Here is a 22,566-nt window from a genome sequence, read left to right on the forward strand (position 1 = left end):
TTGTAAAAACAGATTGTGTGTTAATGTATTGGTCGGTTGCTTGGACAGGTGCAAGCGCTGTTCCCGGCGCAGGCGCTGACGAAGCGCATCCGCGTCGGACTGCAGGCGCACGGCGCGGCGAGCGAGTTGACGCGTCGCGTGCTGCCGCGTCACGCCGCCGTCTCGCCCGTGCTCACCGTGGAGCCTCGTCGCCGCAAATTCCACCGCAGCATCACGCTCACCGTACCGCTACCCCAGCACCAGGTGCGCCCGTGCTCTACCATAGCTCACTTGTGCATTTCGCGAACCCCCGAAGAGGGTAGTGAGTGTGCTGCCTCGAAATGTGCCTTTTTGGGTATATCTTGAGCATCCAGAAGATTTTCCCCGTAACCTTATATGCTAAGAGCATCAAACCGGTTTTTCGTATTCGGGCACCCCCATATCAAATTGCTAAAAAAGTATCTTGTGACAGCTGAAACCGTGATTTTTATTTGAGAAAAAAATCCCTCTTGATATACCCATTTGCTACAGGGGCTAGAAAGAATTATGCCGAACCCTCACGGTTAAAGTTTTGTTGTCAATATGGCCACGGTATTGTTTTGTTGTCAATACTTTAAAATTACTTTCGCACAGAACCACAATTACAACGATCCTAGGCGCTACAATTTAAGGTACAGTTGAAGCCTTACATCCGTTATAATAAAAATTCGGTGTCCTATCTGGAGATACTAACCAAAACCATGTTAGAACAAACGTTACCAATATGTTGTAGTAAATATTACTTTTACTCTATGGTTCACAGAATTGCGTTATTACAATGTGTTTGAACAGATAGCAACATTGTACTCTTTTATCGATGTTTGCGTTCGTCTTATTATTCTGTGACACATTTACTTTTATCTCCTAGTACTTTGGTTGATATCAATTTGCTCACAGACTGGACCATCGTCTGTGAGCAAATTAAAATAAAGTACATAACGATAATAGATAATATATGTTGTGGAACATGTCTTAATATATATAAACATGTGACTTATAGTAATATACCGTTTTAATACAGTTTTTTGTATGCTTTTCTAAGAATGTATATACCGTGTAAAAAAGAGTTAGCTGTATTTACTTAAGGTTATTGTATCAGGGTACTGTCCACGACAAGCAGTCAACAGCAACTCTCCGGCTGCTGTGCTCTATCATGGGCGGGCAGGCGCGAGCTGTGTGGGAAGACGTTACCGGCTCCACTCCGCTCACTCTAACCGACGACTGCGCTTCATTCACCACCACCGTTTCAGCAAGGTACTGAAAATATTTTCAATTAAATACCCATCAACAATATCATCATTATAAAAAAATTTCAAATATGCTAAGTGAAAATGTACAAATTATATTATTTCACTATTACAATACAACAGTTGTGTTATGTTATTATTATAAGCGATATTCCATTGTAATAATTACCTCAATCAGTTTTTGAAAATCTTATGAAAACTTTCTTCAAACTGTTTCTAGATTATTTGATTTATTCATTTATATGTTGGAACTCTGTAGTTCCGGCCGGCGCTGACAGGTGGCGGTAGAAATTTCCCTGTCAAAACGCAGATAAAAAAATGGCACGGCGCGGTTGAATCGACACGTTATTGACAAAGAAAAATCGACAACTACATGAGACATGTTATAGACGTCATTTAATCTTTTATTTCTCTTATATATGTCTGTATAACACAAACTAGAATCAGATTGAGCACCCTTAATGGCATCTTTTTGCTAAAATTATAGAGCTAGATGTTTCTATAGGCGCTCTAATATAAGAAGCGCTCACAATAAGTACTTGTGACCACTTTCGCAAATGTTTTTAACACAGAAGTTAGAGCAATTTATTCTCTCTATCTCTATTATTTATACTCTGAATTTATTCCAGGTCTATTTCCGTATTAATGTACATAATCATCAAATAATATCCATAAATTACTTATTTCAGGTTCTGGTTGATGAATTGCCAAAACGTTAGTGACGCTACCAAACTGGCGACGGAGCTATACAGGCAAGATGTTATTTACTTATTGAGCCTTATAATAATACCATAAAAACTAATGTTCGAAATCTAATATTGTATGGCGATTATACGTGAGTGATGACACTACACCATAAACAAATTTAACGGAAATCGCAGTGGAGGGAAAGGGAGGGACGGATAAATAAATGGATATCTAGAGGGAAACTAACCTTTTGTTTGTGACTCATGTTATATTACTCTCTTGGGCCAACATTTCGAGTTTAATAACAGGCTCAAATTAGTGATATGAAAATTAAATTACATATTACTTTTAACAACAATATATGTTTTAAAATACTTCATCCCAATATAGACGAAATTTAGGCTGCACTTCGCTGTTTGTCCGTTCTTTATTATCACTACTAACTTTTTTGGTGTTACCACGATTTCTTATAGCCTCAATTAATATTTTGAGAGTTCCTAATATATATTTTTTTTCATTTTTTTTTATTATATTTTTACAGAGAAATGCTACTAGTGCCATTTGAAGTACGCATTGTGATACTAGGGAAGAGGTTGGACGCGTTAGAAGGAAGATTATTAGTTCTGTACATCACCGACAGATACGCCTACGACACACTTCTGCAGCAGGTTTGTCTTGTTCTTAACGAAAGCAGTTTTGTATGCGCAAAATAAAATAATAGTTATAAACTTAAAAAAAAACAAATGTTATCTTATACACTGATTATATCATTATTTTTTTTTAAAAATTCCTCTGGTCTCATATTTCTGCATAACATAGCATCCACAATTCGTTCTTTTTTTTAAAAAAAGTTAAAAATGAACAATGATTAGTTCATTGTGAATAAAGATAAAACTAGTAATAAACTTGAACCAATAGTTATTTACATAGACCACATTGATGATATTCTTACATAGATTATTTGCGATTGATGTATTGTATGAAACATTAGTAGTATTCTGAACACTGACAATTTTTCTGTTTAAATAAATGGTACGCATAATTTCATAATAACAATGGCCATTAATCTAACATGAACTTGAAAATTTTAAACTTGAAAATTTTATTTGTGTAAATAGGAACACTACACGGAGATAGCTCATTCAACCGCGGTGCGATTCTTGGACGGCAAAGAGGTGTACATGGAGTTTTCAGGAAACCTTGTGCCCGTCACCAAGTCTGGAAGTCAACCCATGTTCACATTCGAGGTATTAAACGAAAAATGTATAATACAGTTACGTTGAATAACTAAAGTGTTGTATTTATAGCATTAATTGTATTTTTATTTATTTTGAATAAAATTATTTTAGTTTAGTAAGGTGATAAATTAATCATTATTAATTAGACTACGCATGTTAACGTGCCTGTTTGTTAATTATTAGGTGCTGTAGTCCTATGATCTTTTTACAAAACATGTTTTCATCTAATATTTCTCAGTATCTTAAGATGAAGGCCTACAACCAAAGTCAACAAGCCAAAGTGATTAATTCAGGAGTTAACCCTTAGAACTAAAGTAACCGACATAGCTCAGCGGAGTTGGCAAGTTGGAGTGGGGGGTGGGGGCATCTGTTCTTCGCGCTATGTGTTAAGCCTATAATTTGACGGACGGAAAGGGACCAAGGTCTGAAACGCGCAGCAAAAAATGTCCACCTACACGATCGACAGACGACCTTGTTAAGATCGTCGGAAAACGGATACGGGCGGAATCGGTCTTATGTTGAAACTATGGAGGAAGCCTGCATCCATCCATAGACATATCCATACCATATCCATCCATATACGGCTGAGCTAATGTTGATGTCTGCTGCTATTTTAAAATAATCGTGACAATAAATATTGCAGGCATTTAAAGACAACAGAGTTGAGTTTACAGTCCGAGTGAAACATCATGAGGAAAGTCCATCTGGCCGAGTGTACTTTATGAACGAACCAAAGGTACGTGTTATTTTTATTTTTAGTCGACTCACGATAACAGTAGTATGCGCGCTAGAAATATTTTTACAAAGATCAACAATTAATACAAATGTATCAATACCTTCCATTTATGTTACCCTTCTCCAGTCCATATAACTTCTAATTATTAATTATTTTGGTCAATACGATATGATGCCTATGTCTTTGAAAGTTTAAATTAAATAAATTATTTGTAAATTCATAAAAGATTCGCTAAAAAAAATAATTTAGATTTTTTTTCATTTTAATTAAAATACTGTCCTTTTTGGATGTTATATTTATATATTTAATATCTTCAAACAGGTTGCTAAGGGTGAGCAATCGCAAACCCCGGCTTGCGTATTGGATGTAGAATTGCCGGAAAGAATCGCGCCAAGAGCAGCCAAGAGTCAAATCGATTATCTCAATTTGGACCAATCTGGTGAGTTTACTTAATCACTCTGTCTTATTCTTTGATATTCTTTTAACGAACCTTTATTAATCACAAAGGTTTGCATTAATAGGCACAAGGTACATAAATTTACAAACGACCATCATAATTACTGTAAACTTTTTTTGTTTTCGTCATGTGAATATTATATATGAAGTTGATTTATGTCATCTTAACGACAATAATTCTGGTTTTGCAGGCTTTGACGCTCTTAAAGATGAACTAAGCTTCCACTGGGGTGATCACAACAATAGTTTAGGGCCTTCTTCGTTGCCCCATCAAGATCACCAAGTCAATGGACACGTAAGAATACTTTAAAAATTTGCAAAAATTATATCTTATTCATTTAATAAAATCTTATTCCTTTCACCCATTTTTTCAGGATAAAATTATTACAAACGGAGACGTCAAATACCCTTCAAAAGATACTGAAGACAAAAGCCCCAAACCTCAAGGTAACCTTAATACTACTTAGGTTCTTCAACATTGTATGACAATTACATTAATTTACTGTATCACAAATAATGTAATAAATATTTCAGTTAATGGAGGGACATTAAACGTGGACTCGACAAATTCAAAAGCAACTTTTGATTCCGATGAAGACAAAACTCCCATGAACACTTTGGAAAAAGGGAAAAAGAAACCGGAAGGAGGTTCTTTCTTTGGTGGCATTGCAGACAAAGTAAAAAATGTATTCAGCCATAGCGATGAGAAGGACGAAGACGATAAGGAATCATCACCTAAACCGCAACCTCAACCAAAGCCCAGGGAATCAAAAGATAAAGAAAAATCTCCGCCAAAACCTGCACCTAGACTTATCACAGAAGATCTACTAGAGAAAGTAGATGATATGTTCAAAGACATCAAGAATAAACCTCACATTAAAGATGAGGATGAGTTAAACAACCAAGTTTATTCTACAAAGTTGATTGTAGACGAAGAAAGTGATCGTCCATCCGGGCTCCACGATATAACCGAAGAAGTCTATCAGCAATATGAAAATATGCAACCAGTCGAAACACCGCTGCATTGCAAAACGTCCGATCCATTCCAATTTTACACAGGCTGCTGTGAAGGAAAATACAAAAAAGGGCAAAAACATCGACATGATGAAACATCTAATTTAATTGATAGAGTCGAACAAATCAATTTTACGGCACACGAAAAACTTGACGATATATCTGATAAAGTACAAAATAACATAAATGATGGGTTGAAATATTTAGACAAAGAAAAAGATAATATCAAACATAAATCTGATGAAGTGATTGAAGATTTTGTAGTAAAAACGGACCTCTTAAAGAAAGACTTGCAAGGTAAAGAAGATGAATGGAGGTTATCTCTCGAGGATAAAGCAAAAGAATCTGAAAACGCACTTAATGATCAATTAAATAGATTGAATGAAAACGTTAAAGAAAAGAAGGATAAAATGCAATCAAACATCAAAAATGAGATTGAAAACGCGAAGTCTTCCGTTAAAGACACTCTAAGTCAACTAGCAGAAACTACTGATCTCGCCAAAAATAAATTGGAAAACAAGGCACACGAACTTGATTTTGCCGCTAGAGAAAGAGCTGAAGAATTAAGGCTAAGAGGGCTTGACCATATGCAGGATATTAAAACAAATCTTTCAAATGCTGCTGGAGAGGCAAATCAAAAATCGAAAGAAATTTCCGATTCTGTTAATAATATTCACGCTAATTTAAACCATCAAGCACAAGACGTCAAGAATGATTTACAAAATCAAGTAGACAGCGCGAAAAACGCTACACACCAAAAAATTAATGAGATTAATGATTCCGTTAATAATGCTAAGGAAAAAAGTAATAAAGCCGCTGCTGATATTAAGTCTAGGGCCAATGAAAAGAAAGATCAAATCGAAACTGAAGTAAAAAAGAAGAAGAAAGAAGGTAAGAACTTCTTCACTGGCTTAGTGCATAATATTTTTGGAGAGAAAGAAAAAATCGAAAATGACGTAAAAGAGAAAGCATCTGAGACGGAGGAATATGCTAATCAACTAGTCAAACAGATGTCTGACAAAAAAGATGAAATCAGCGAAAACTTATCAGAAGGCAGACGGTCAGCAGAAAGAATCGCGCAGGAACAAACAGAAAAAGTTAAACATGGTTTATCTGAAGAGAAGGAATCTGCTAACGATTTGCTGCAAAAAGTCTCTTTGAAAAAAGGAGAAATTGAGGAAAACCTTCAAAAGAAGAAAGTCGAGATTAGTGATGACATTGATATTTTAGTACAAAAAACACAAGACAAAAAGGATGAAGTAGAAAGTACTTTTAAAAATAAAAAGGATGAAGTTGAAAAAGCCATCATTGATAAGTCAGAAGAAGTAAGGCAAGTAGTCGATGAAAGAAAACGTGAAACGGAAAAAGCTTTTGAAGATAAATTGAATAACTTAAGACATACAAAAGATGAACTTCAAAGTGAAGCACAAAGCGAGCTGGAAAGGATATGGCAGGAAGCAGTTCAAACATCAGAAGAAATAAAAAAATCCGGAGATTCATTCATTAACGTGGCTGCTAACAAAAAGTCAGACGTACAAAATGATGTGACAGATAGAAGCAATCAGATAAGGGATACGGGAAAAAAGGAGATCCAAGTCGTTCAAGATGTAGCCAGCGATAGATTAAACAATATACAAGAAACCTCAACGAAAACACTCAATGACATTCAAGAATCGACCTTGAGTGCTTTTGATAAAGTCGAAAGTACAGCTAAGGATAAATTAGATAATGCTCAGGAATCCTGGGATGATCTCCAAAGCTCTACTAGAGATACTTATGCTGACATGAAAGATGACGTCACCAGTCTTGAAAACTCTGCGCAAGATACATTACGCAGTTTCCAGAGTTCCGCCGGAAACACTTTCGATAGTTTAGATGAGTCTGTTAAGGAATACGCCAGTGGTGTTCATAATACTGTACAAAACGTCGGAAATGACTCTAAAGAGTTATTCGGTGATATGAAAAATACTTTTGAAGGCTTCCAGATATCAGCTGATAATAAATTAGAGGATATTAAAACATCCGCCAGAGAAAATTTAGAAGACGCTGGTGCTAGGTTGGTGGAGACGAAAGAGTCTGTAAAGGATGACTTAAAAGGTGCTGAAGACAGAGTTATGAACACTGTTTCGAGTGGGGTGGACAAAGTAGCCAGCGGATTTGACACTTTGGGAACCTATGCTTTAGGAGCTTTTGATCAAGGTAAATATAATCTTTCGACACTCGTATTTTGTGTGGTATGAATTTTACGGTATTATCATTTTTTACCAGTTATAATAATAATTTTTATTTTGGTGATATCAGAATTATAATAAAACTTACTGCTTAAAGATACACTTGGCACAAACTGTCTCGAAATAAATTTGGTTTTTTTAAACGTTTTGGACTAGGGTGCTAGTGTTAAATGATACTAAAAAATATTAGATAAAGATTTAACTAAAGTTTTATATATTTTAAGCATTTAGGGCTTAAATGTAAAAGTAAAAACATATATACTAGGCCTTAAAAGATAGTTTACTATACAATATTTCTTTAATAATTTTCGATTAACAGGTGTTAAGAAAGATTCTTCCACAAAATTGTTGGACTCAGAAAAAGCACAGTCTTCTCCCCATAAGAAAAGTTCAGGGTAAGTACTAAAATTTATTATGAAGTAAATACTCAATTGATTGACAAAATGTTTCGATTACCGTACATTAATTAAAAATCTGTTGGTTGAGGAAATTTAAATGCCACATCGAATGTAAAAATGTAAATAACTTGTCACTTGGTACCGCACTTAACTAATTCACGTATACATCTGCATTCTACTTTGACGGTTATAAAAATTTTGTTTTGATTTCATTTTAAATAGAAATACTGTTTGTTACAGAATTTAATTAATTTCTTTCTTTTTGAAAGTATCAAAACTTTATCCTCGTAATTTCTTATTTGTCATGTTTATTAAATCAGATAATTTCAAAATTATTAAGACTTACTATAATATGCAGTTTCATAGTTCTTTTGTCACTCAATACAAAACTATTAACTCCACGATATATTCACATTGCCTGCGTCTAACTTCACCCGCACCAAATTACAGAATACCGAAGCTTAAGAGGAAGAAATAATTCGCCGCGAACGAAGCACGAACGCAGAACGATGTATGATATAGTTTAGTTTTATTATTTATTGATGTTATACATAAAACTCCGGCACGAAACGATCCTTTCGATTAACATCGCATTTATATTTACAGATTGTTCCTTAAAACGACAAACAGAAAAATCAATTTAAAACTTTATATTGCAAATTTAAACAGTTTTGAGTATGTACTAGTGATAGACAAATTACATTAGTGTATCGAAAAAAATCGAGTGCATGCTTTTTTCATAAATTTCTGGAGTTAATCCAGCCGTTCAATTTGACTCTCATCCGGTTTCGGCTTGATGTTGATATTTTGTACAATCTGTATAAAATCATTGTATTATTTCAAGCTTGATATTCTATGGTGCTAAAGAGCGGATACCAAAATGATTTGTTTTTCTACGAATGAATCTTTTAAACTGCATTATTAGTCAATCGAAACGGTCGTCTCGCATTGTTTTGCTTAGCACTGTAAAATTTAAGTACCAGTGAAATGCTATTATTAAACATAGCTTTATATATGCATATATACTGTCGCTTATTTTATTTAAAGAAAAGGATATATTTTATACATCAAAGTATAAAACGCGTACACCGAGTAATTGACAGACCTGATTTCAGCTGTCACTTTAATGGTATTGTTAATCGTTCGTAATCAGAATTTTGTCTAAATCAAATTGGAACTTGTAATCAAAAAATACCGCGGTAATTGTTTTCTATTTATATTTGTATATCGAATTATTATTTTAAATTGTTCGTTTCAGATAATTTAAAATAAATGACAAAATTAGAAAAAAATAGCTTGAATAATGTTTTGTCTTAAATCTTGCCTTCGTTTTTAATATTATACATAATATATAAAAATATATTGGCTATATTTTAATATCAGAGCGCACCGTTGCTTGGGCTCTTTATTTTAAATTTTATTGTAGTCATCTTGAATCGAATCAATTTTTTATGTTGCCTAATTTATTGTATTTTAACTATGTTTTCTTTATCATAGTTTACATTGCTTTGTATAGTACAAAAACATAGTGTTTATACTTTTAAAGACGGCTTAATTCTACTATAAGGTAACATTTCCTCTCTAACTACAAAGAATAACTGTTTAATGTTTTCTTTAATAGTATATGCACTACAAACTGAGATGTTTTTATTGAGTATTTTATTCGTTGACGTGTACAACCTACATGTGACGAGGCAGTTTTAGTGATATATAGTTTATATGCCAGTTTCAGGGCAAGCATGTTCAGATTTTTAATAATAATAGATCTGCTAGGTAATTTATTTTTTATTTACTCGTCATTTTAATGTATGCTTTTGTTGTCAATCACGAATTTTATGTTAAACGGTAAAAATTTTAAACTATAGACCCAATAATGACTCGGTTTGTGAATTGTGACATATTGTATTTAAAATCTATTTCCTAAAATCGAAAGGATTTAGAACAGGCATGTATCGCTTGTGATGTCTACATATAAGATGATAAATATAAGATATTATATGAAAAAGTTCTCGATCAAACTTTTGTTTTATTAATTCATATAAATGTTTCATATAAATATTTATTTGATCAGTTTTATTTATTCTAACATCGACTACGTACGGAATACTAAGCCATTAATTTTTAATTTTTGATTTTCCGTATATAATATAAATATTATTTGTAAATATTAAGTTATTACACCATGATTGCCGAAACGAAACAAAAGATATTTTGCACATTTTAATGAATAAGCTTTGTTAGCAACTTTGCACAAGGTAAGCACATTGGGCACATTTGCTTTCGGTAAGTTTTTTTGCATTTTCATTTTAGTTGCGTTTTCAACTTCGTAACAGACTTACATATGTTTTGTAATATCATGTTAAAATAAAATTTTTACCAAATTCCAACATTTTACAATTACTATAAATGTTTTTTATTGCTTTCCCTGATGGAATATTCTAATATATTTCTAAGTAATATGTATGACATTCTTTAAAATAAAGATTAATGTTACAGATTCTTCTCAAAATTACGACGCAACCCCTAAAGAAGAAGTATTCTGGAAGCCGCATCGTTTCAAATGTTCTGTAATAATTACTTCATTGAAAATGATAGTCCGAATAGTGATATAAAATAAGTGTCTTTAAAACTTCCAACAATAGTCATTTGCCAGTGTTTGTCCATAAAAATATTATTTTTACTAATTTCACCGGACAGAGTAACGATGTAAAAATGCTTTAACATTGGCGGCGAAAAGGTATTTTACATCTGTCTAATATAATTTATAACTAGCGTTATTACATCGCTTAAAAGAAAAAACTTTTTGTTTGAAGTTTTGTTGTTAAAGTTCGAAGTCCATAAACGCTATGAATGAATCAATTCCGCATTTTTGATAATATTAAAAAAATGTCACTGTACTGTGTGTACTTTGCAAGAAAGACACCATATGTAAACGTATGTCTAGATTGAACAATTTACTCCGTCTGGTGAATATATTATTGTTACGTTTCGCATACATTAGGCATTAGCAACTGATAGTTGCTAAGAAATGATATTGCAAATTTAACAACTTAATTGAAAATAATATGTATTTTATTGGCAAAATTAGAAAAAAAGAAAACAATTATATTACCATAGGTAATACGGACGTTTTAAAAACTTAATCCAGTCTGGAGTATAGATAAAGTAGAATAATAATTAAAAAAATATATAGTTATATAGACCGTAAAAATCTCCTTATCTCTATTATTTACAGTAAGCTTTTTGTAGAACCATTTTTCCATGTTACATTATGCTCATTTTACAAGAAGCGTAAAATGTCCTTGTGTTATTTTTTTAGATTTTTAATTATTTTATGTATTTATTGATTAGATTACATATTTCCGGGCATAAAATAGTTTACTCACAACACATGTGATACAATTAATTACGTTATTCGTGTTAAATGTAATATTTTACCATTTTATCGACAAAATGAAAATCATTGTCGGTGTTGCAACATCTCGTCCTTTTTTAAAATCCAGTAAACTACATTGTACTCAAATTTATTTACGTAGAAACCTTCGCCGATAGGAATGGAATTGTAGAACGTATTTTTTATAGTACATATTTATTTCTTGTTTTAGTATGTTCGGGTACCGTTGTAAAAGATATGAAATCAATTAAAATTTCGGGCCAATTCGTCGTTGTACAATGGTTAAATGTTATGTTATTTTCGAATAACGGATATTAATATCCAATACATTAACTAATGCCAAGGTGCCTAAGAATGAGTAATTTACATCTAATAATTCTTCCACTTGTCGCAGCGTAGATGCGCATTTTATCATTAAACGTATAAAATTGGCAATGCATCCAGGACGCATGCGATGGACGCACCGATGTGCGACTGATACTACAATCGTGGTGCCCCAATTTAGATCCTCTATATCCTTTAGGTCACGGACTTTTTAAATATCACCAATTGTATCCTCTTTGCACCGATGTAAGTCATAAAATAAGCTCCTTTTTGTATTCAAATTAGGTAAATGTTCTTTTAAATAGTATTTGTTCGTGCGATTTATGTATTAATGTTATATAAGTTAGCGATGTATGGATATGATTGTCTTTAAAGGTGCAAATCGCCGAGTAACATCTACGTGCTTGCGTATGCATTAATTTAAGTCTTCTTAAAAGTTACACACATTTGAATATTTTGGAGCGGACGAGATGACTATGACTTCAGTGAGGATATAAAGTCTGTAGTGACTTCAAAAACTTCCCGAAGGACAAGTCTTGCCGCCTACGGAGCAGAAGGATTTTGTACAATTTGTATTAATGCATTATACGTGTTTTAAAATAAAAAACACAATTTCAATTCTGAGAGTACTGTGATGCCAAATATATAATGATGTTTATGTGTAAAGTTGGATAAAATCTTTTGTTAATTTATTGATAGAGTCTATCTTCACCCTATTTATTGCTTTTTTTAGTAATAAATAATTAATTTAAAAAATGTTCGTTTTATTCATTACTTGTCTTCAATGACAAAAACAACAAATTTACGTTTCGTCCATTATTTATCTAAATCACGCCTGCGTTTTGTTCTACGCTATGACGCATATGTTTTATTGAAATCTTGAACTATTAAGTAGTACATATAGGCGCGCCCTTAGTGAAAATACATGCCCTGGGCTTGGACTCCGCCGGTATTCCTACTGCGAGCAGCAGTCGGATGTCTCTATTTATCGACGCCATTTCAAGGCTTTTAAAGATACGGATAGCACGAACGATGTGCGCATGTCTTTGCTACACTGGACGAAGGGGAGGAAAAGGTAAGGATGCCAGGACTTGGAGCCTCCTCGGTTAGAGTGCATTCGCGAAAAACGTCAGGGCCTGACGCGGTTCAGGCGCCTTTGGACATCTGTGATCGGTTGTCCCTCTGTTTGACAAAGCACGCAGGAAGGGACCCGAAGGTCGGCAGGTGATTTCACCTTTATTTATACGTTTTTTTACAATTTATAAATAAAAGAAAATTTTCATAACATTTTTATTTAATTCTACATTTTTGTGCGTCTCCTATTACACAATCATAAGTCAATATTTAACGTCGATAGACGATTTACTCTTTTATTAATAATATCATGTTTTAATTGATTTACAATATTGTATGCATTATAAATAAAACACAATGTGAAATACACAAAAAATATTTTCCTAGATTCATAGTCTTTAAAAGTAAATCAATAAACTAATTTAAACTAAAAATAAACATTTCATTCCGTTCTTTAAAATTAATTTGCCTTTACATAAATAATTTGTGACTTTTAACAATATTTTTACTTCGGTTTTTTTAGCTCGTTCTTATTCGATTTATTATTGCAATCGTTACAAATTGCGTTTAACTTGAATTATATCATTCTTAACCAAAATGCGAAGTCACGGTGACCAGTAACTGGTACAGACATAATTATAATTAACTGTATTATTAAACCGAACGTAGTACTACGTACATACAATTATTAAGAGATTGAGATTTTTACAAAAGTACTCATTTCTTCTATTCGATCTCACTTTGAGATCTTTAATATTTAATGAAACTAAATGAGTTGATGTAAGACGCGAAAAAATATTTTTATATATATTTTTACTAACAAATGGTTAACAAAATAATAGGTCGATAATAGAATCTAAAATTCAGTGGAACATTACCGAAAGCCGAAGTGTTAGCTCTTTAACAAAAAAACTTTCGTATAAAAAAAAACCTTGAGTCATTGATAACTATACCTGCTCATCTAAAATTTATCTGTAACTCTGTTGCTACCTCCACGGTTTCTTTGCTTAAGTATAACTTTAGAGGTAAAATTGAATTCGGATATCTAATAATCATACATATATAATAATACTATTGCATAATGCAGTAATTATCACATAATTATTGTATATTACACGAATGCTGCGCAGCACCACATTTTAACGGAATCTTTTCAATATTAAGCTAATAAGGCACTTAACACGTGTACGCTATCACATTGTCCTTATTACTACTAAAATAACATAATAAACATAGTTAGTAAATTAATAATAAAATATATGAAATACTATAAAATACATCTTTGTAGTCAATTATATTATTTAAAAGCAATAAAGTATATCAAAATACTGTTATTTAACCATATTTTTAGGCAATTTAACAAATTTAGCTAACGAGATATTGCAAATCATCAATTTTAAAAGAGTGTACAAATGACAAAATTCTCTACATCAAACGCCATTTTTAAAACGAGAACAAATCAAATTTTACTAAGTTTGGAATGTACATCAAAGGCAATGTTAACCAGAGAAGTCGTACAGCTAGATGTTAGCTATTGTTTTCGTACGTGACCAGACTCTCACAGTCCAAATAGTCAGTTTCAGTTAACTGGCGTTTAATAACCAGATGAGGTGTTTTCCTTACCCTTTTTTCCTTAAGCCACCTCGGTATCAACTCCTTGCTTTCCATGAAGAATTGTACGATAATCCTTTCGAAGAATAACGCTAGAACGAAGTTGAAAGACGCAAGCGCGAGTACAATATAAGCCATGAGGCTGTCTTTAGGCATTTTCAGTTGAAGAAACTCTGCCAGCCATTTCGCGGGTGAAACTGTTATGTATATACATATAGCGGTCATTATGACCGCGCTTATCATTAAATGCTTGTTAGTTATCACAGATCGTCGATAAGGCGCACCGTGACTGAACACAATGGCTAATATTATGTACTGGAACATGGAGATTGTGTAAATGGCGTAGTTCTCCCAGCATTCGTTTGCGTCGTCGCCTTCGTACGTGTGGCGCTCGTACCATGGGAACTGAGTTATGGCTAAGAAACTCAAGTATTGTGCTATAGCAATAAGTATCATTTGTCCAATTAACGACATTAGAGGAACTATGCCTAGCAGGGAAGTCAATGGCGGTATTTTGCAAAGCCTGCCCGTGTAGGCTTCAGTCATGCCGAAGAAGAATGCGAAGTTAACGATTAAAGCGACATCTATGAATAGGAATTGGAAGTCGGTGAGATTGGAATCGAAGTAGTAGAGGAATGCGACGGAGAGGAATTCGGTGAGGGAGTAAGCGATCATGAATTTGAAGACGCCGAAACTGGTGGTGAGGGCTGCACGGCCTTCGCGGAGGATGTGAGCGACGCAGGTGACGTCGGGCTGCGTGGAGGTGAATGGCGCCGCCACGCTACTCTCCAGCTCCGACAGCGACACGCCCGCGTGCGCCGCACGAAGAGCTCCGCAGTCGTTGGCGCCGTCGCCACACATGCCTATATTATTCGATTCACACATTTCATGACATGTTTCTGTATTCATACTTCCTGCTACCCAAGTGACATTTGCAGATTCCGCGTGGCAGGGCACAGAATGCGCCTAGCCCAAGACCTCTTAAACTAACTAACATGTTTTAATAAGACGGGATTGGGACGCTAACAAATTCGTAAATGATTTCAGCGATAGCTTCATGGACTGATTAGTTTCAAGGGCCCCCACGAGGTGATTTCGACCTGGGCTATCACTCATGGATAATATTCACTTATCATTCCGACACCAGAGCGCCCGAGAGTGCCGAACCTAGCCTTCGTCATTCACTACTACTCTACGACCACTTCGAAGCGTTAACGTTAGGAAAAGTCTGAACTGAACCATATCTAACTGACGGAACTTTATTAATGGTTGTTTTTAGCATGATCGGGGATGGTAATTATCTAGTTACATAATAGCTGGGGGTATACATGCTAACTCTCCTGACGCTTAGCGAGCGACTTGGCGTGCGCAATTTTTTTTATTCACATAATACGAGAGAATCTTCTGCCCATCGTGCTTTAATATTATTCGCTTAACCAGCATACAACAACCACGGGAGATGATGGGGGACTGCGTCAGTACCATCATGGAAATCCATGAGAGAGGACTATGTCCTATGTATCGGCAAAGTACTATTACTAGATTGCATTAACATCCCGAAAGAAGAATATTAAAGAAGTATACCCACCTTTTATTTTGGTTTCGTGAAGAGGAACCTTTTGATAGAAACAATGTATATTACTTTCTGGTGGAAAGACAAGGTTACGTAGGATTCTTTTACCACAAACCCTCTCTGTGATAGTTATCTGTGCATTTTATGAGGCTGCACGATTACCTACGGAACTTACAGGTGCTACTTATAAGACATCCTAAGGTGGAGCTGAACCTTCTCCGGCATCCTCACTATGCCGCAGCATCACGACACTACTTCGCGTTATTGCCAACCTCGGGTTCGCTACATGCCCTACGCAGTTTAATTGGCTCCTCTTACGAAAGGCGAAGGATGTCTTAGTCCAAATCTAACCTAGGCGAAAGAGTTGATTAGTATACAGACCTACGTAGTATCCGAGCGCCTGGTATTCCACGATGAGTTGCTGTTTCTGGTCAGCGGTCATTCGCGCGAACACAGCGCCCCTGGTGACCACGCGAGGTACCATCGCCGAGTATTGCTCGCGAAGTACCTACACAACACAAAAAATTTTAATTGCCTATGGAAAGAGTTGCTCGTCCGCGGTCCCATGCTGGATAGGTACGCTCGCACACATACACACAAAAACACAACATACACATGTACACGGACATTATTCCATTTGGAACAATCGAAGAATGCTTATAGAAATTTCATTTATTAAAAAATATGTCTATTTAAAAAGTTTTTTTTACTATAATTTGTTAAATGATTATTATTGTACTGAAGGCCATAAATATACTATTATTATATGATAATAAACGAGTGCAGCAATACCAACACCGCTGTACAACATCTTAGGTAAGAGGGGACGGTAGGGCCGAGGAAAAAAGAACATGAGCGCTACAAGCATTGACAACGAACTGATATAAAGAAGCAGACACTAGCATTTTAACTTTAGAATTAACCATATGATGAAACGCCTTTTTAGCACAATTTGTCATTGTTTTATGTTTGTTCGGCGAGTGTAGCATAACATAGATCCAGTGCCTATAAATATTTATTAAAAATATATATTCGCGATTTGTGTGAAGTCTATATGCTTCTCTAGCTATATGAGGGAAAATATCGAAGACGCAAGGAATTGTTTCGTTGATCTCTAAAATCATTTTTATACTTTTAGTCGAACATAAGAACAACTTTTCGAAACTATGCTTTATCGGAAATGTGTAACCAAAATAGTGTTAACGAGATTCTGATCACCATTTAAAAAATCTGCTGAGACAATTTCTACGTCGTATATATATAGGTGGATGTTAATATTCCGTTGGTAATGTAAATGGGTGCTCACCCGCCAAGCGTCCCCAGTCATGACGATCTTGTAGTTAGGCAAGAGGACAGGAGATTCTAAGTCCGGAGGCCCCAGCTCGACGGAGCTCGAACCGCGCCAGGATCCGCAGCCGCTGTCCACACTACGCCACGAGCAAACTTGCTCTAGTGCAGTCTTGCGTCCAACTGGCACCTGGACACAACAATTACATATGTTCATCACATCACATTCTCGAAGTTCATGTACATTTAAATTTCTAAAGTAATATTGCCTTCAATCTCTGGTTGCTTCCACAGATATGTTCATCGGGGTAATTGTTTATAGGTGTAAAAGCTATGTATATTGCTATTGAAATGTTCTCATTTTTTTAATTTAATTACTTGCTCCCTCTACTACGTACTAAAAAGAAATATATGCAGGCCCGTCGCTTTCCTTCAGAAAAACTATAAGTAATGTAACAAATTACAGAATGATAACTATTGATTGAAATTGAAATAAGAAATATATTTTTGTTATATATATATACCGTCCGGCGTTATTAAACGACAATTTATAATTCAGGACACGTGAACTGTAAAACGCGCGAAGTTCATCACGAATTGTAATTGTAACTACTATAAATCTATGAAAGTGGTGCTATCCAGGTTTCAAAAATATACACACTTAAGCATTATCGTATTTGAACTAACTCTACATTTGGCACTTTGAACTACATAATTCATCATATGACTCCATTAAAATAAGACTAGATCTCAGCAATAATAAAAATCGACAAGCCTGTCTATGAAAAAGAGCTCGAAAACAATTTTTATTTAAAATATAGAAGTTTCATTATTATATTATTTGTTCCTCTATTTCAATAAATATTTTAATTATTAATGTGATTTTTTTTTTAAGTTTTAATTTTGTTCTTTTTTGGTATTTAGTATTTTTCAGGTTGTGGTTGCCTGTCATTGAAATTATTTGTCCTACTTATTGTTTAATCGATTGGAATTTTCATGTAATAATTTAAACATTAAGGGCGTTATATAAAAAATTAAACTAAAAAAAAATGCCAAATACGAAACAGCGTACCCCATGCAGCGTGCTCTCGCAATACAGCCTGGCGACGTCACCGTCGGTGTAGCTCACCAGGTGCACCACCCTTTCGCCGCTCACCAGGATCCCACACTCCTTCGCGACGCTCACCGCGGTGTGGACGTTATCGCCTTACCAAACAAAGCGGATATACAATACTGACAAATATTTCATGTGCCAATAATTTATTTTTTATTAAAATCCAGAACAAAGTAAGAATAAGTGATAAGTAAGAATAAGACACTATTATTCATATGTATTGATAAGTTATAGATAGATTGTAATGTTATTCCTGTATGTCAATAAGATAGTATTATTTTTGTGTATATGACTAATATGATACGACACTAATATTCTTGTATGTTAATAAGACAACATTATTCCTATGTATGCCAATAAGTATAATTCTTGTGTATATATAAGATAGTATTATTCTTGTATATTAATATGTCATTATTATTCTTATTTATGTAACATTTTATAATAAGCAACACAGCCTGCCAAAGGCATGCCACAAAAAGAGCGGAAAAAAGCCCACAGACCACAGACTGGCAAGCGTAGCGTAAGACGTCAGCCCACAATGTGGTTACACCTTGTTAAGATTGTCGGAAGATACTGAATGCAGGCCGATTCCTATCGTTCTATTGAAAATCTATGTCCAGCAGTAAACGTTCTATGTCTAAATAATTGAACATTATTCACTACATATTAAGTTCTAGCACAAAATAATACTTGCGCATTGTTGTGCAACGTGTGTGTACAACGAATTAAATTTAAAATTAGAAATTGAAAAAACTTATTCAGCGATGTAAGACTTATATATCGACCTGTGATCATCACGACGTGAATGTTCGCCTCTTTAAGTTCCCTTATGATGCCAGTCGTCGCTGCCTTCAGACGATTCTCCAATATCACCAGACCGAGGAACTCCAAATCGCATTCAATCTAAACATGTATATCACATTTTAACCTAAAACGAACTTCTATTATGGAAAGCACTTTTGTATCGAAAAGATTCTAAGACACCAATGCGAGAGTCAGAAGTTTAAGTACCGACTTGTGCGAGTGAGACAAGAAAAACCTGCGCTTTTGTAGAGATTACGCAAATAAGTTTTTTCAACGTTTACTAAAAAATAGTCCCCATAGTTTCAGAGTAGTAGAGCGACAGAGTTTCAGAGTAGTAGAGAGTAGTTATCGGATTATCTTATCTCTGATCTTCACTAAATAAATACTATAAAATATGAGCAAAAGGAAAGATTATTACTTGACGAACTATTTTGGTTAGTTCTTACCAACGCTGCAGTAATTTATTCACTATCGGTAATCAGTAAATGATACTTAATTTGTTACTCTTTTAAATATTTCTCGTAAGATAAAGTTTATTCCAATGACTTGAATTCAAGTTTTTTTATATGGTTGCTGGTTAAGAAAGAAGCATCATAAATGGTTTTTTGACGAGTTTTTACCCACGCTACTTAAAATTGTACAAAATCGGTAATGCGCAAATGAGTATTTATTGCAGCTATCTATACTATAATGTGAATAACCCTTTTAAAAAAATCCAAGTCAAAAATCAAACCTTTAAATTAAAAAAAAAACATTTAATTTTAGAAATATAGGTACAATTTTTATTCAATATCCTATAACAGATTTCTTCTTAATAAAGTAAATCTTATCTCCACTAATTAATTATTAATTACAAATTGAAGACACGTTGTATTTATTTTAATTGAAATATAATTACCTCCTCCCTATCCATTCTTTGCAATTGTTTATAGGTAACCTCCATGATCTTTGTGGACAGTGCGATTACTCGATAACCCTTCTCGGCGTACGAACTCAGGATTTCATTCAAATTTTCAGGAACTGAAAAGCAAATAAAAAGATTTATAATTATAGAATCATGTAATCGGCTTTAATAAATTAAAAATACGCGATAAACAATAGAATAAGAGATACCAAAATAAATATTTTTCCATCTTGATAAATCAGGTAAACAAGTTTTGGTATCTTCTTTGCAGATTAGCAACATATTATACAACTACGAAAGTTAACATATACAATACAAACAATTTAATAAATTATCCTTTCAAGGGGCGCGCCCTAAATTTTAAGATAAATAAATTTATGAATAAATATTACACAAATAGAAAATGGATGAAATAAGTAAATATAATATAATATAATAATTGATTAATCAAATATATATGTATAAATATTTCAAACACATTTATTAAAATAATTATAATTAAAAAATACAAAATATTGTTTACTTATAAGCTGACACTGAATTAATAATATCATTGCAATTAGTGCATATTATTTTCGTTATAGAATGACGTTTACATGTAAAATAGATACATTGACCTTGAATATATTTTATAATAACACATTAAATAAATCCTTGTTTGTGAGTCCGTTAAAGCTGAAAAATAATATATGTAAATTTTATAGCATCTGGTATATGCTAACATCACATACCTGTTTCGGGTCGACACAAGGTCCGTAGCATTTCGGGCGCACCCTTGCAGTACACTCGCAGTACGTCCTCGCCCAGCAGACGAACTGCGACAGATGACCGCTGCAGCGATGACACGAACTGATACTGCTGCACAATACCCACCTCTAGCGGCATCTGGTGACGAGTTTTTTCAATATTAACCTTAAATTACTTGAAAATCTGTTCCCATTTAAAAAGAATTACTAGGACAGCAATATAATCTTTAAAAAGTAATATCTTCACAAATTTATTTTTTTGCACTTTAAGGAATGGTAGAATAAAACATGATAATTTCATAATGTCGAACTTTTCACAATAGGTCAAAAAACGAAAACTACTTTGCCTTAGTATAGTTTAAAAATTATGGATTCTAATGAACTTTCTGAAAACTGGAACTTCTCAACAATGTGATGCGATATGCGAGATGCAAATATGCGATAACAAAGCGGGGCTCGGATAAGCTCCTCATTAGGGGGACCGACAACATAGTGAAGATATTTTAATGCATGTTTCCTTTTTAAACATATGAAAATAAACGAAACAACAAATAAATGAATATGGTATAGCCATAATTTGATGTATTCAATTCCGATATCTAAAACTATTTAAAATGGGATTAATTGTCAATATAAACTTACATGAACGTCATCTACATTGATATTGGCAGTTTTCTTTGGTTTCACTATTGTCGGAGTAAGAATCTCATAGTTCGATAGCTCTGGCACGTCTGGCTCTTCTAGTGTCCATCCTGTAGATTGAAACATCTGTAAGCAAATTAAAACATTCATTCGTTAATTTAATCATTTTAGCCGATAGACGCCCACTGCAAGACGAGGGTCTCCCCCCAAAAAACGCCACGATGAGGTGCACTTCCGCATTCAGCGACTTTCCACGACCATGATTATATCGTTGGTTCACCTTGTGAGCTCGTGGTGGAGTTTAACAAGTTAGGGAGGAAATGTTAGAGACAACGCCTAACGAGCGGAAGCACAAAAATTAAAACGCTGGGATGAAAGATAGACACAGTTTATTTAAAAGTCAAACTTCAGATACATCGACGCTGTAATAAATTATTTGTCATGCTAATGAAATAATTTTTGCATAAAACTTTTACCACTCACTTTTAAATATTAAACATTGATTCAAAGTTGATATAAAGTAGACTTTAATTCCATATTCCATCACAGCACTAAAAATGGGAATACAAATTCACAAACAACAACACATGTCTCTTGACGCAGTTCGCCATTTTTATATTTCATAATATTTTTCGACGTGAGACGCGGTTTTGACAACCGCCTACAAATCATAGGCCGCGCGTCCTTAGACTTTGCTCACCTCACCGTTGCTTCTTTAAAAGTTAAAAAATGTTACCAGATATTTAAGAGACGCAAAGGTATTACCAATTTGTTTCAAAGTTTTAACTTACTTTAAGATCTAAAGGATCACCAGCTAATTCTCCATCCAACAGAGTAAGGCTGTGGCATGTAGCCATGCCAATCTTGAGATCGTGAAGGTCGTTCAGCTGACGTGGGTCTCTCTGCGCTCTGCCTAAACGTGGTGGGTTTGTGGCTGCACTAACTGCAACCACCCCCCACATATCTAACCCATCCTCTGTTAAAGTACCAGTCTGAAATGCATTCAAATTATGGTTTAATTTAAACTTTATCAAGTAAGTGTGTTGTATTATGTTACAGTTCAAA

At 34.2% G+C, this 22,566-nt stretch overlaps 2 protein-coding genes across 2 annotated transcripts in view; one reads left to right on the forward strand and one right to left on the reverse strand.

The window, feature by feature from the left end:
* The window catches only part of LOC137925180 (ankyrin-3-like), a 180,396-nt gene extending 167,926 nt beyond the window's left edge, over window positions 1-12,470 (forward strand). Inside the window, exons 24-35 of the mRNA XM_068768576.1 lie at window positions 49-243; window positions 1,118-1,272; window positions 1,955-2,017; window positions 2,494-2,620; window positions 3,071-3,199; window positions 3,834-3,926; window positions 4,248-4,365; window positions 4,574-4,677; window positions 4,757-4,829; window positions 4,917-7,595; window positions 7,947-8,022; window positions 10,522-12,470. Of these exons, the coding sequence (XP_068624677.1) occupies window positions 49-243; window positions 1,118-1,272; window positions 1,955-2,017; window positions 2,494-2,620; window positions 3,071-3,199; window positions 3,834-3,926; window positions 4,248-4,365; window positions 4,574-4,677; window positions 4,757-4,829; window positions 4,917-7,595; window positions 7,947-8,022; window positions 10,522-10,552 (3,843 nt within the window). The 3' untranslated portion in view covers window positions 10,553-12,470. The remainder of the gene's footprint in view (window positions 1-48; window positions 244-1,117; window positions 1,273-1,954; window positions 2,018-2,493; window positions 2,621-3,070; window positions 3,200-3,833; window positions 3,927-4,247; window positions 4,366-4,573; window positions 4,678-4,756; window positions 4,830-4,916; window positions 7,596-7,946; window positions 8,023-10,521) is intronic.
* A 579-nt stretch (window positions 12,471-13,049) lies between these two features.
* Window positions 13,050-22,566, reverse strand: part of anne (anne boleyn) — a 48,255-nt gene continuing 38,738 nt past the window's right edge. The window contains exons 12-20 of the mRNA XM_068768577.1: window positions 22,293-22,493; window positions 21,502-21,627; window positions 20,845-20,998; window positions 20,108-20,229; window positions 19,191-19,308; window positions 18,361-18,494; window positions 17,308-17,478; window positions 16,383-16,509; window positions 13,050-15,291 (exon numbers count right to left, since the gene is read on the reverse strand). Coding sequence (XP_068624678.1) covers window positions 14,345-15,291; window positions 16,383-16,509; window positions 17,308-17,478; window positions 18,361-18,494; window positions 19,191-19,308; window positions 20,108-20,229; window positions 20,845-20,998; window positions 21,502-21,627; window positions 22,293-22,493 — 2,100 coding nt within the window. The 3' untranslated portion in view covers window positions 13,050-14,344. The remainder of the gene's footprint in view (window positions 15,292-16,382; window positions 16,510-17,307; window positions 17,479-18,360; window positions 18,495-19,190; window positions 19,309-20,107; window positions 20,230-20,844; window positions 20,999-21,501; window positions 21,628-22,292; window positions 22,494-22,566) is intronic.

This window comes from Battus philenor, unplaced genomic scaffold, assembly GCF_028537555.1.
Source record: "Battus philenor isolate CCGP_79_NKW_IND1 unplaced genomic scaffold, ilBatPhil1.0.hap1 SCAF_26, whole genome shotgun sequence".
Classification (NCBI taxonomy): Eukaryota; Metazoa; Arthropoda; class Insecta; order Lepidoptera; family Papilionidae; genus Battus; species Battus philenor.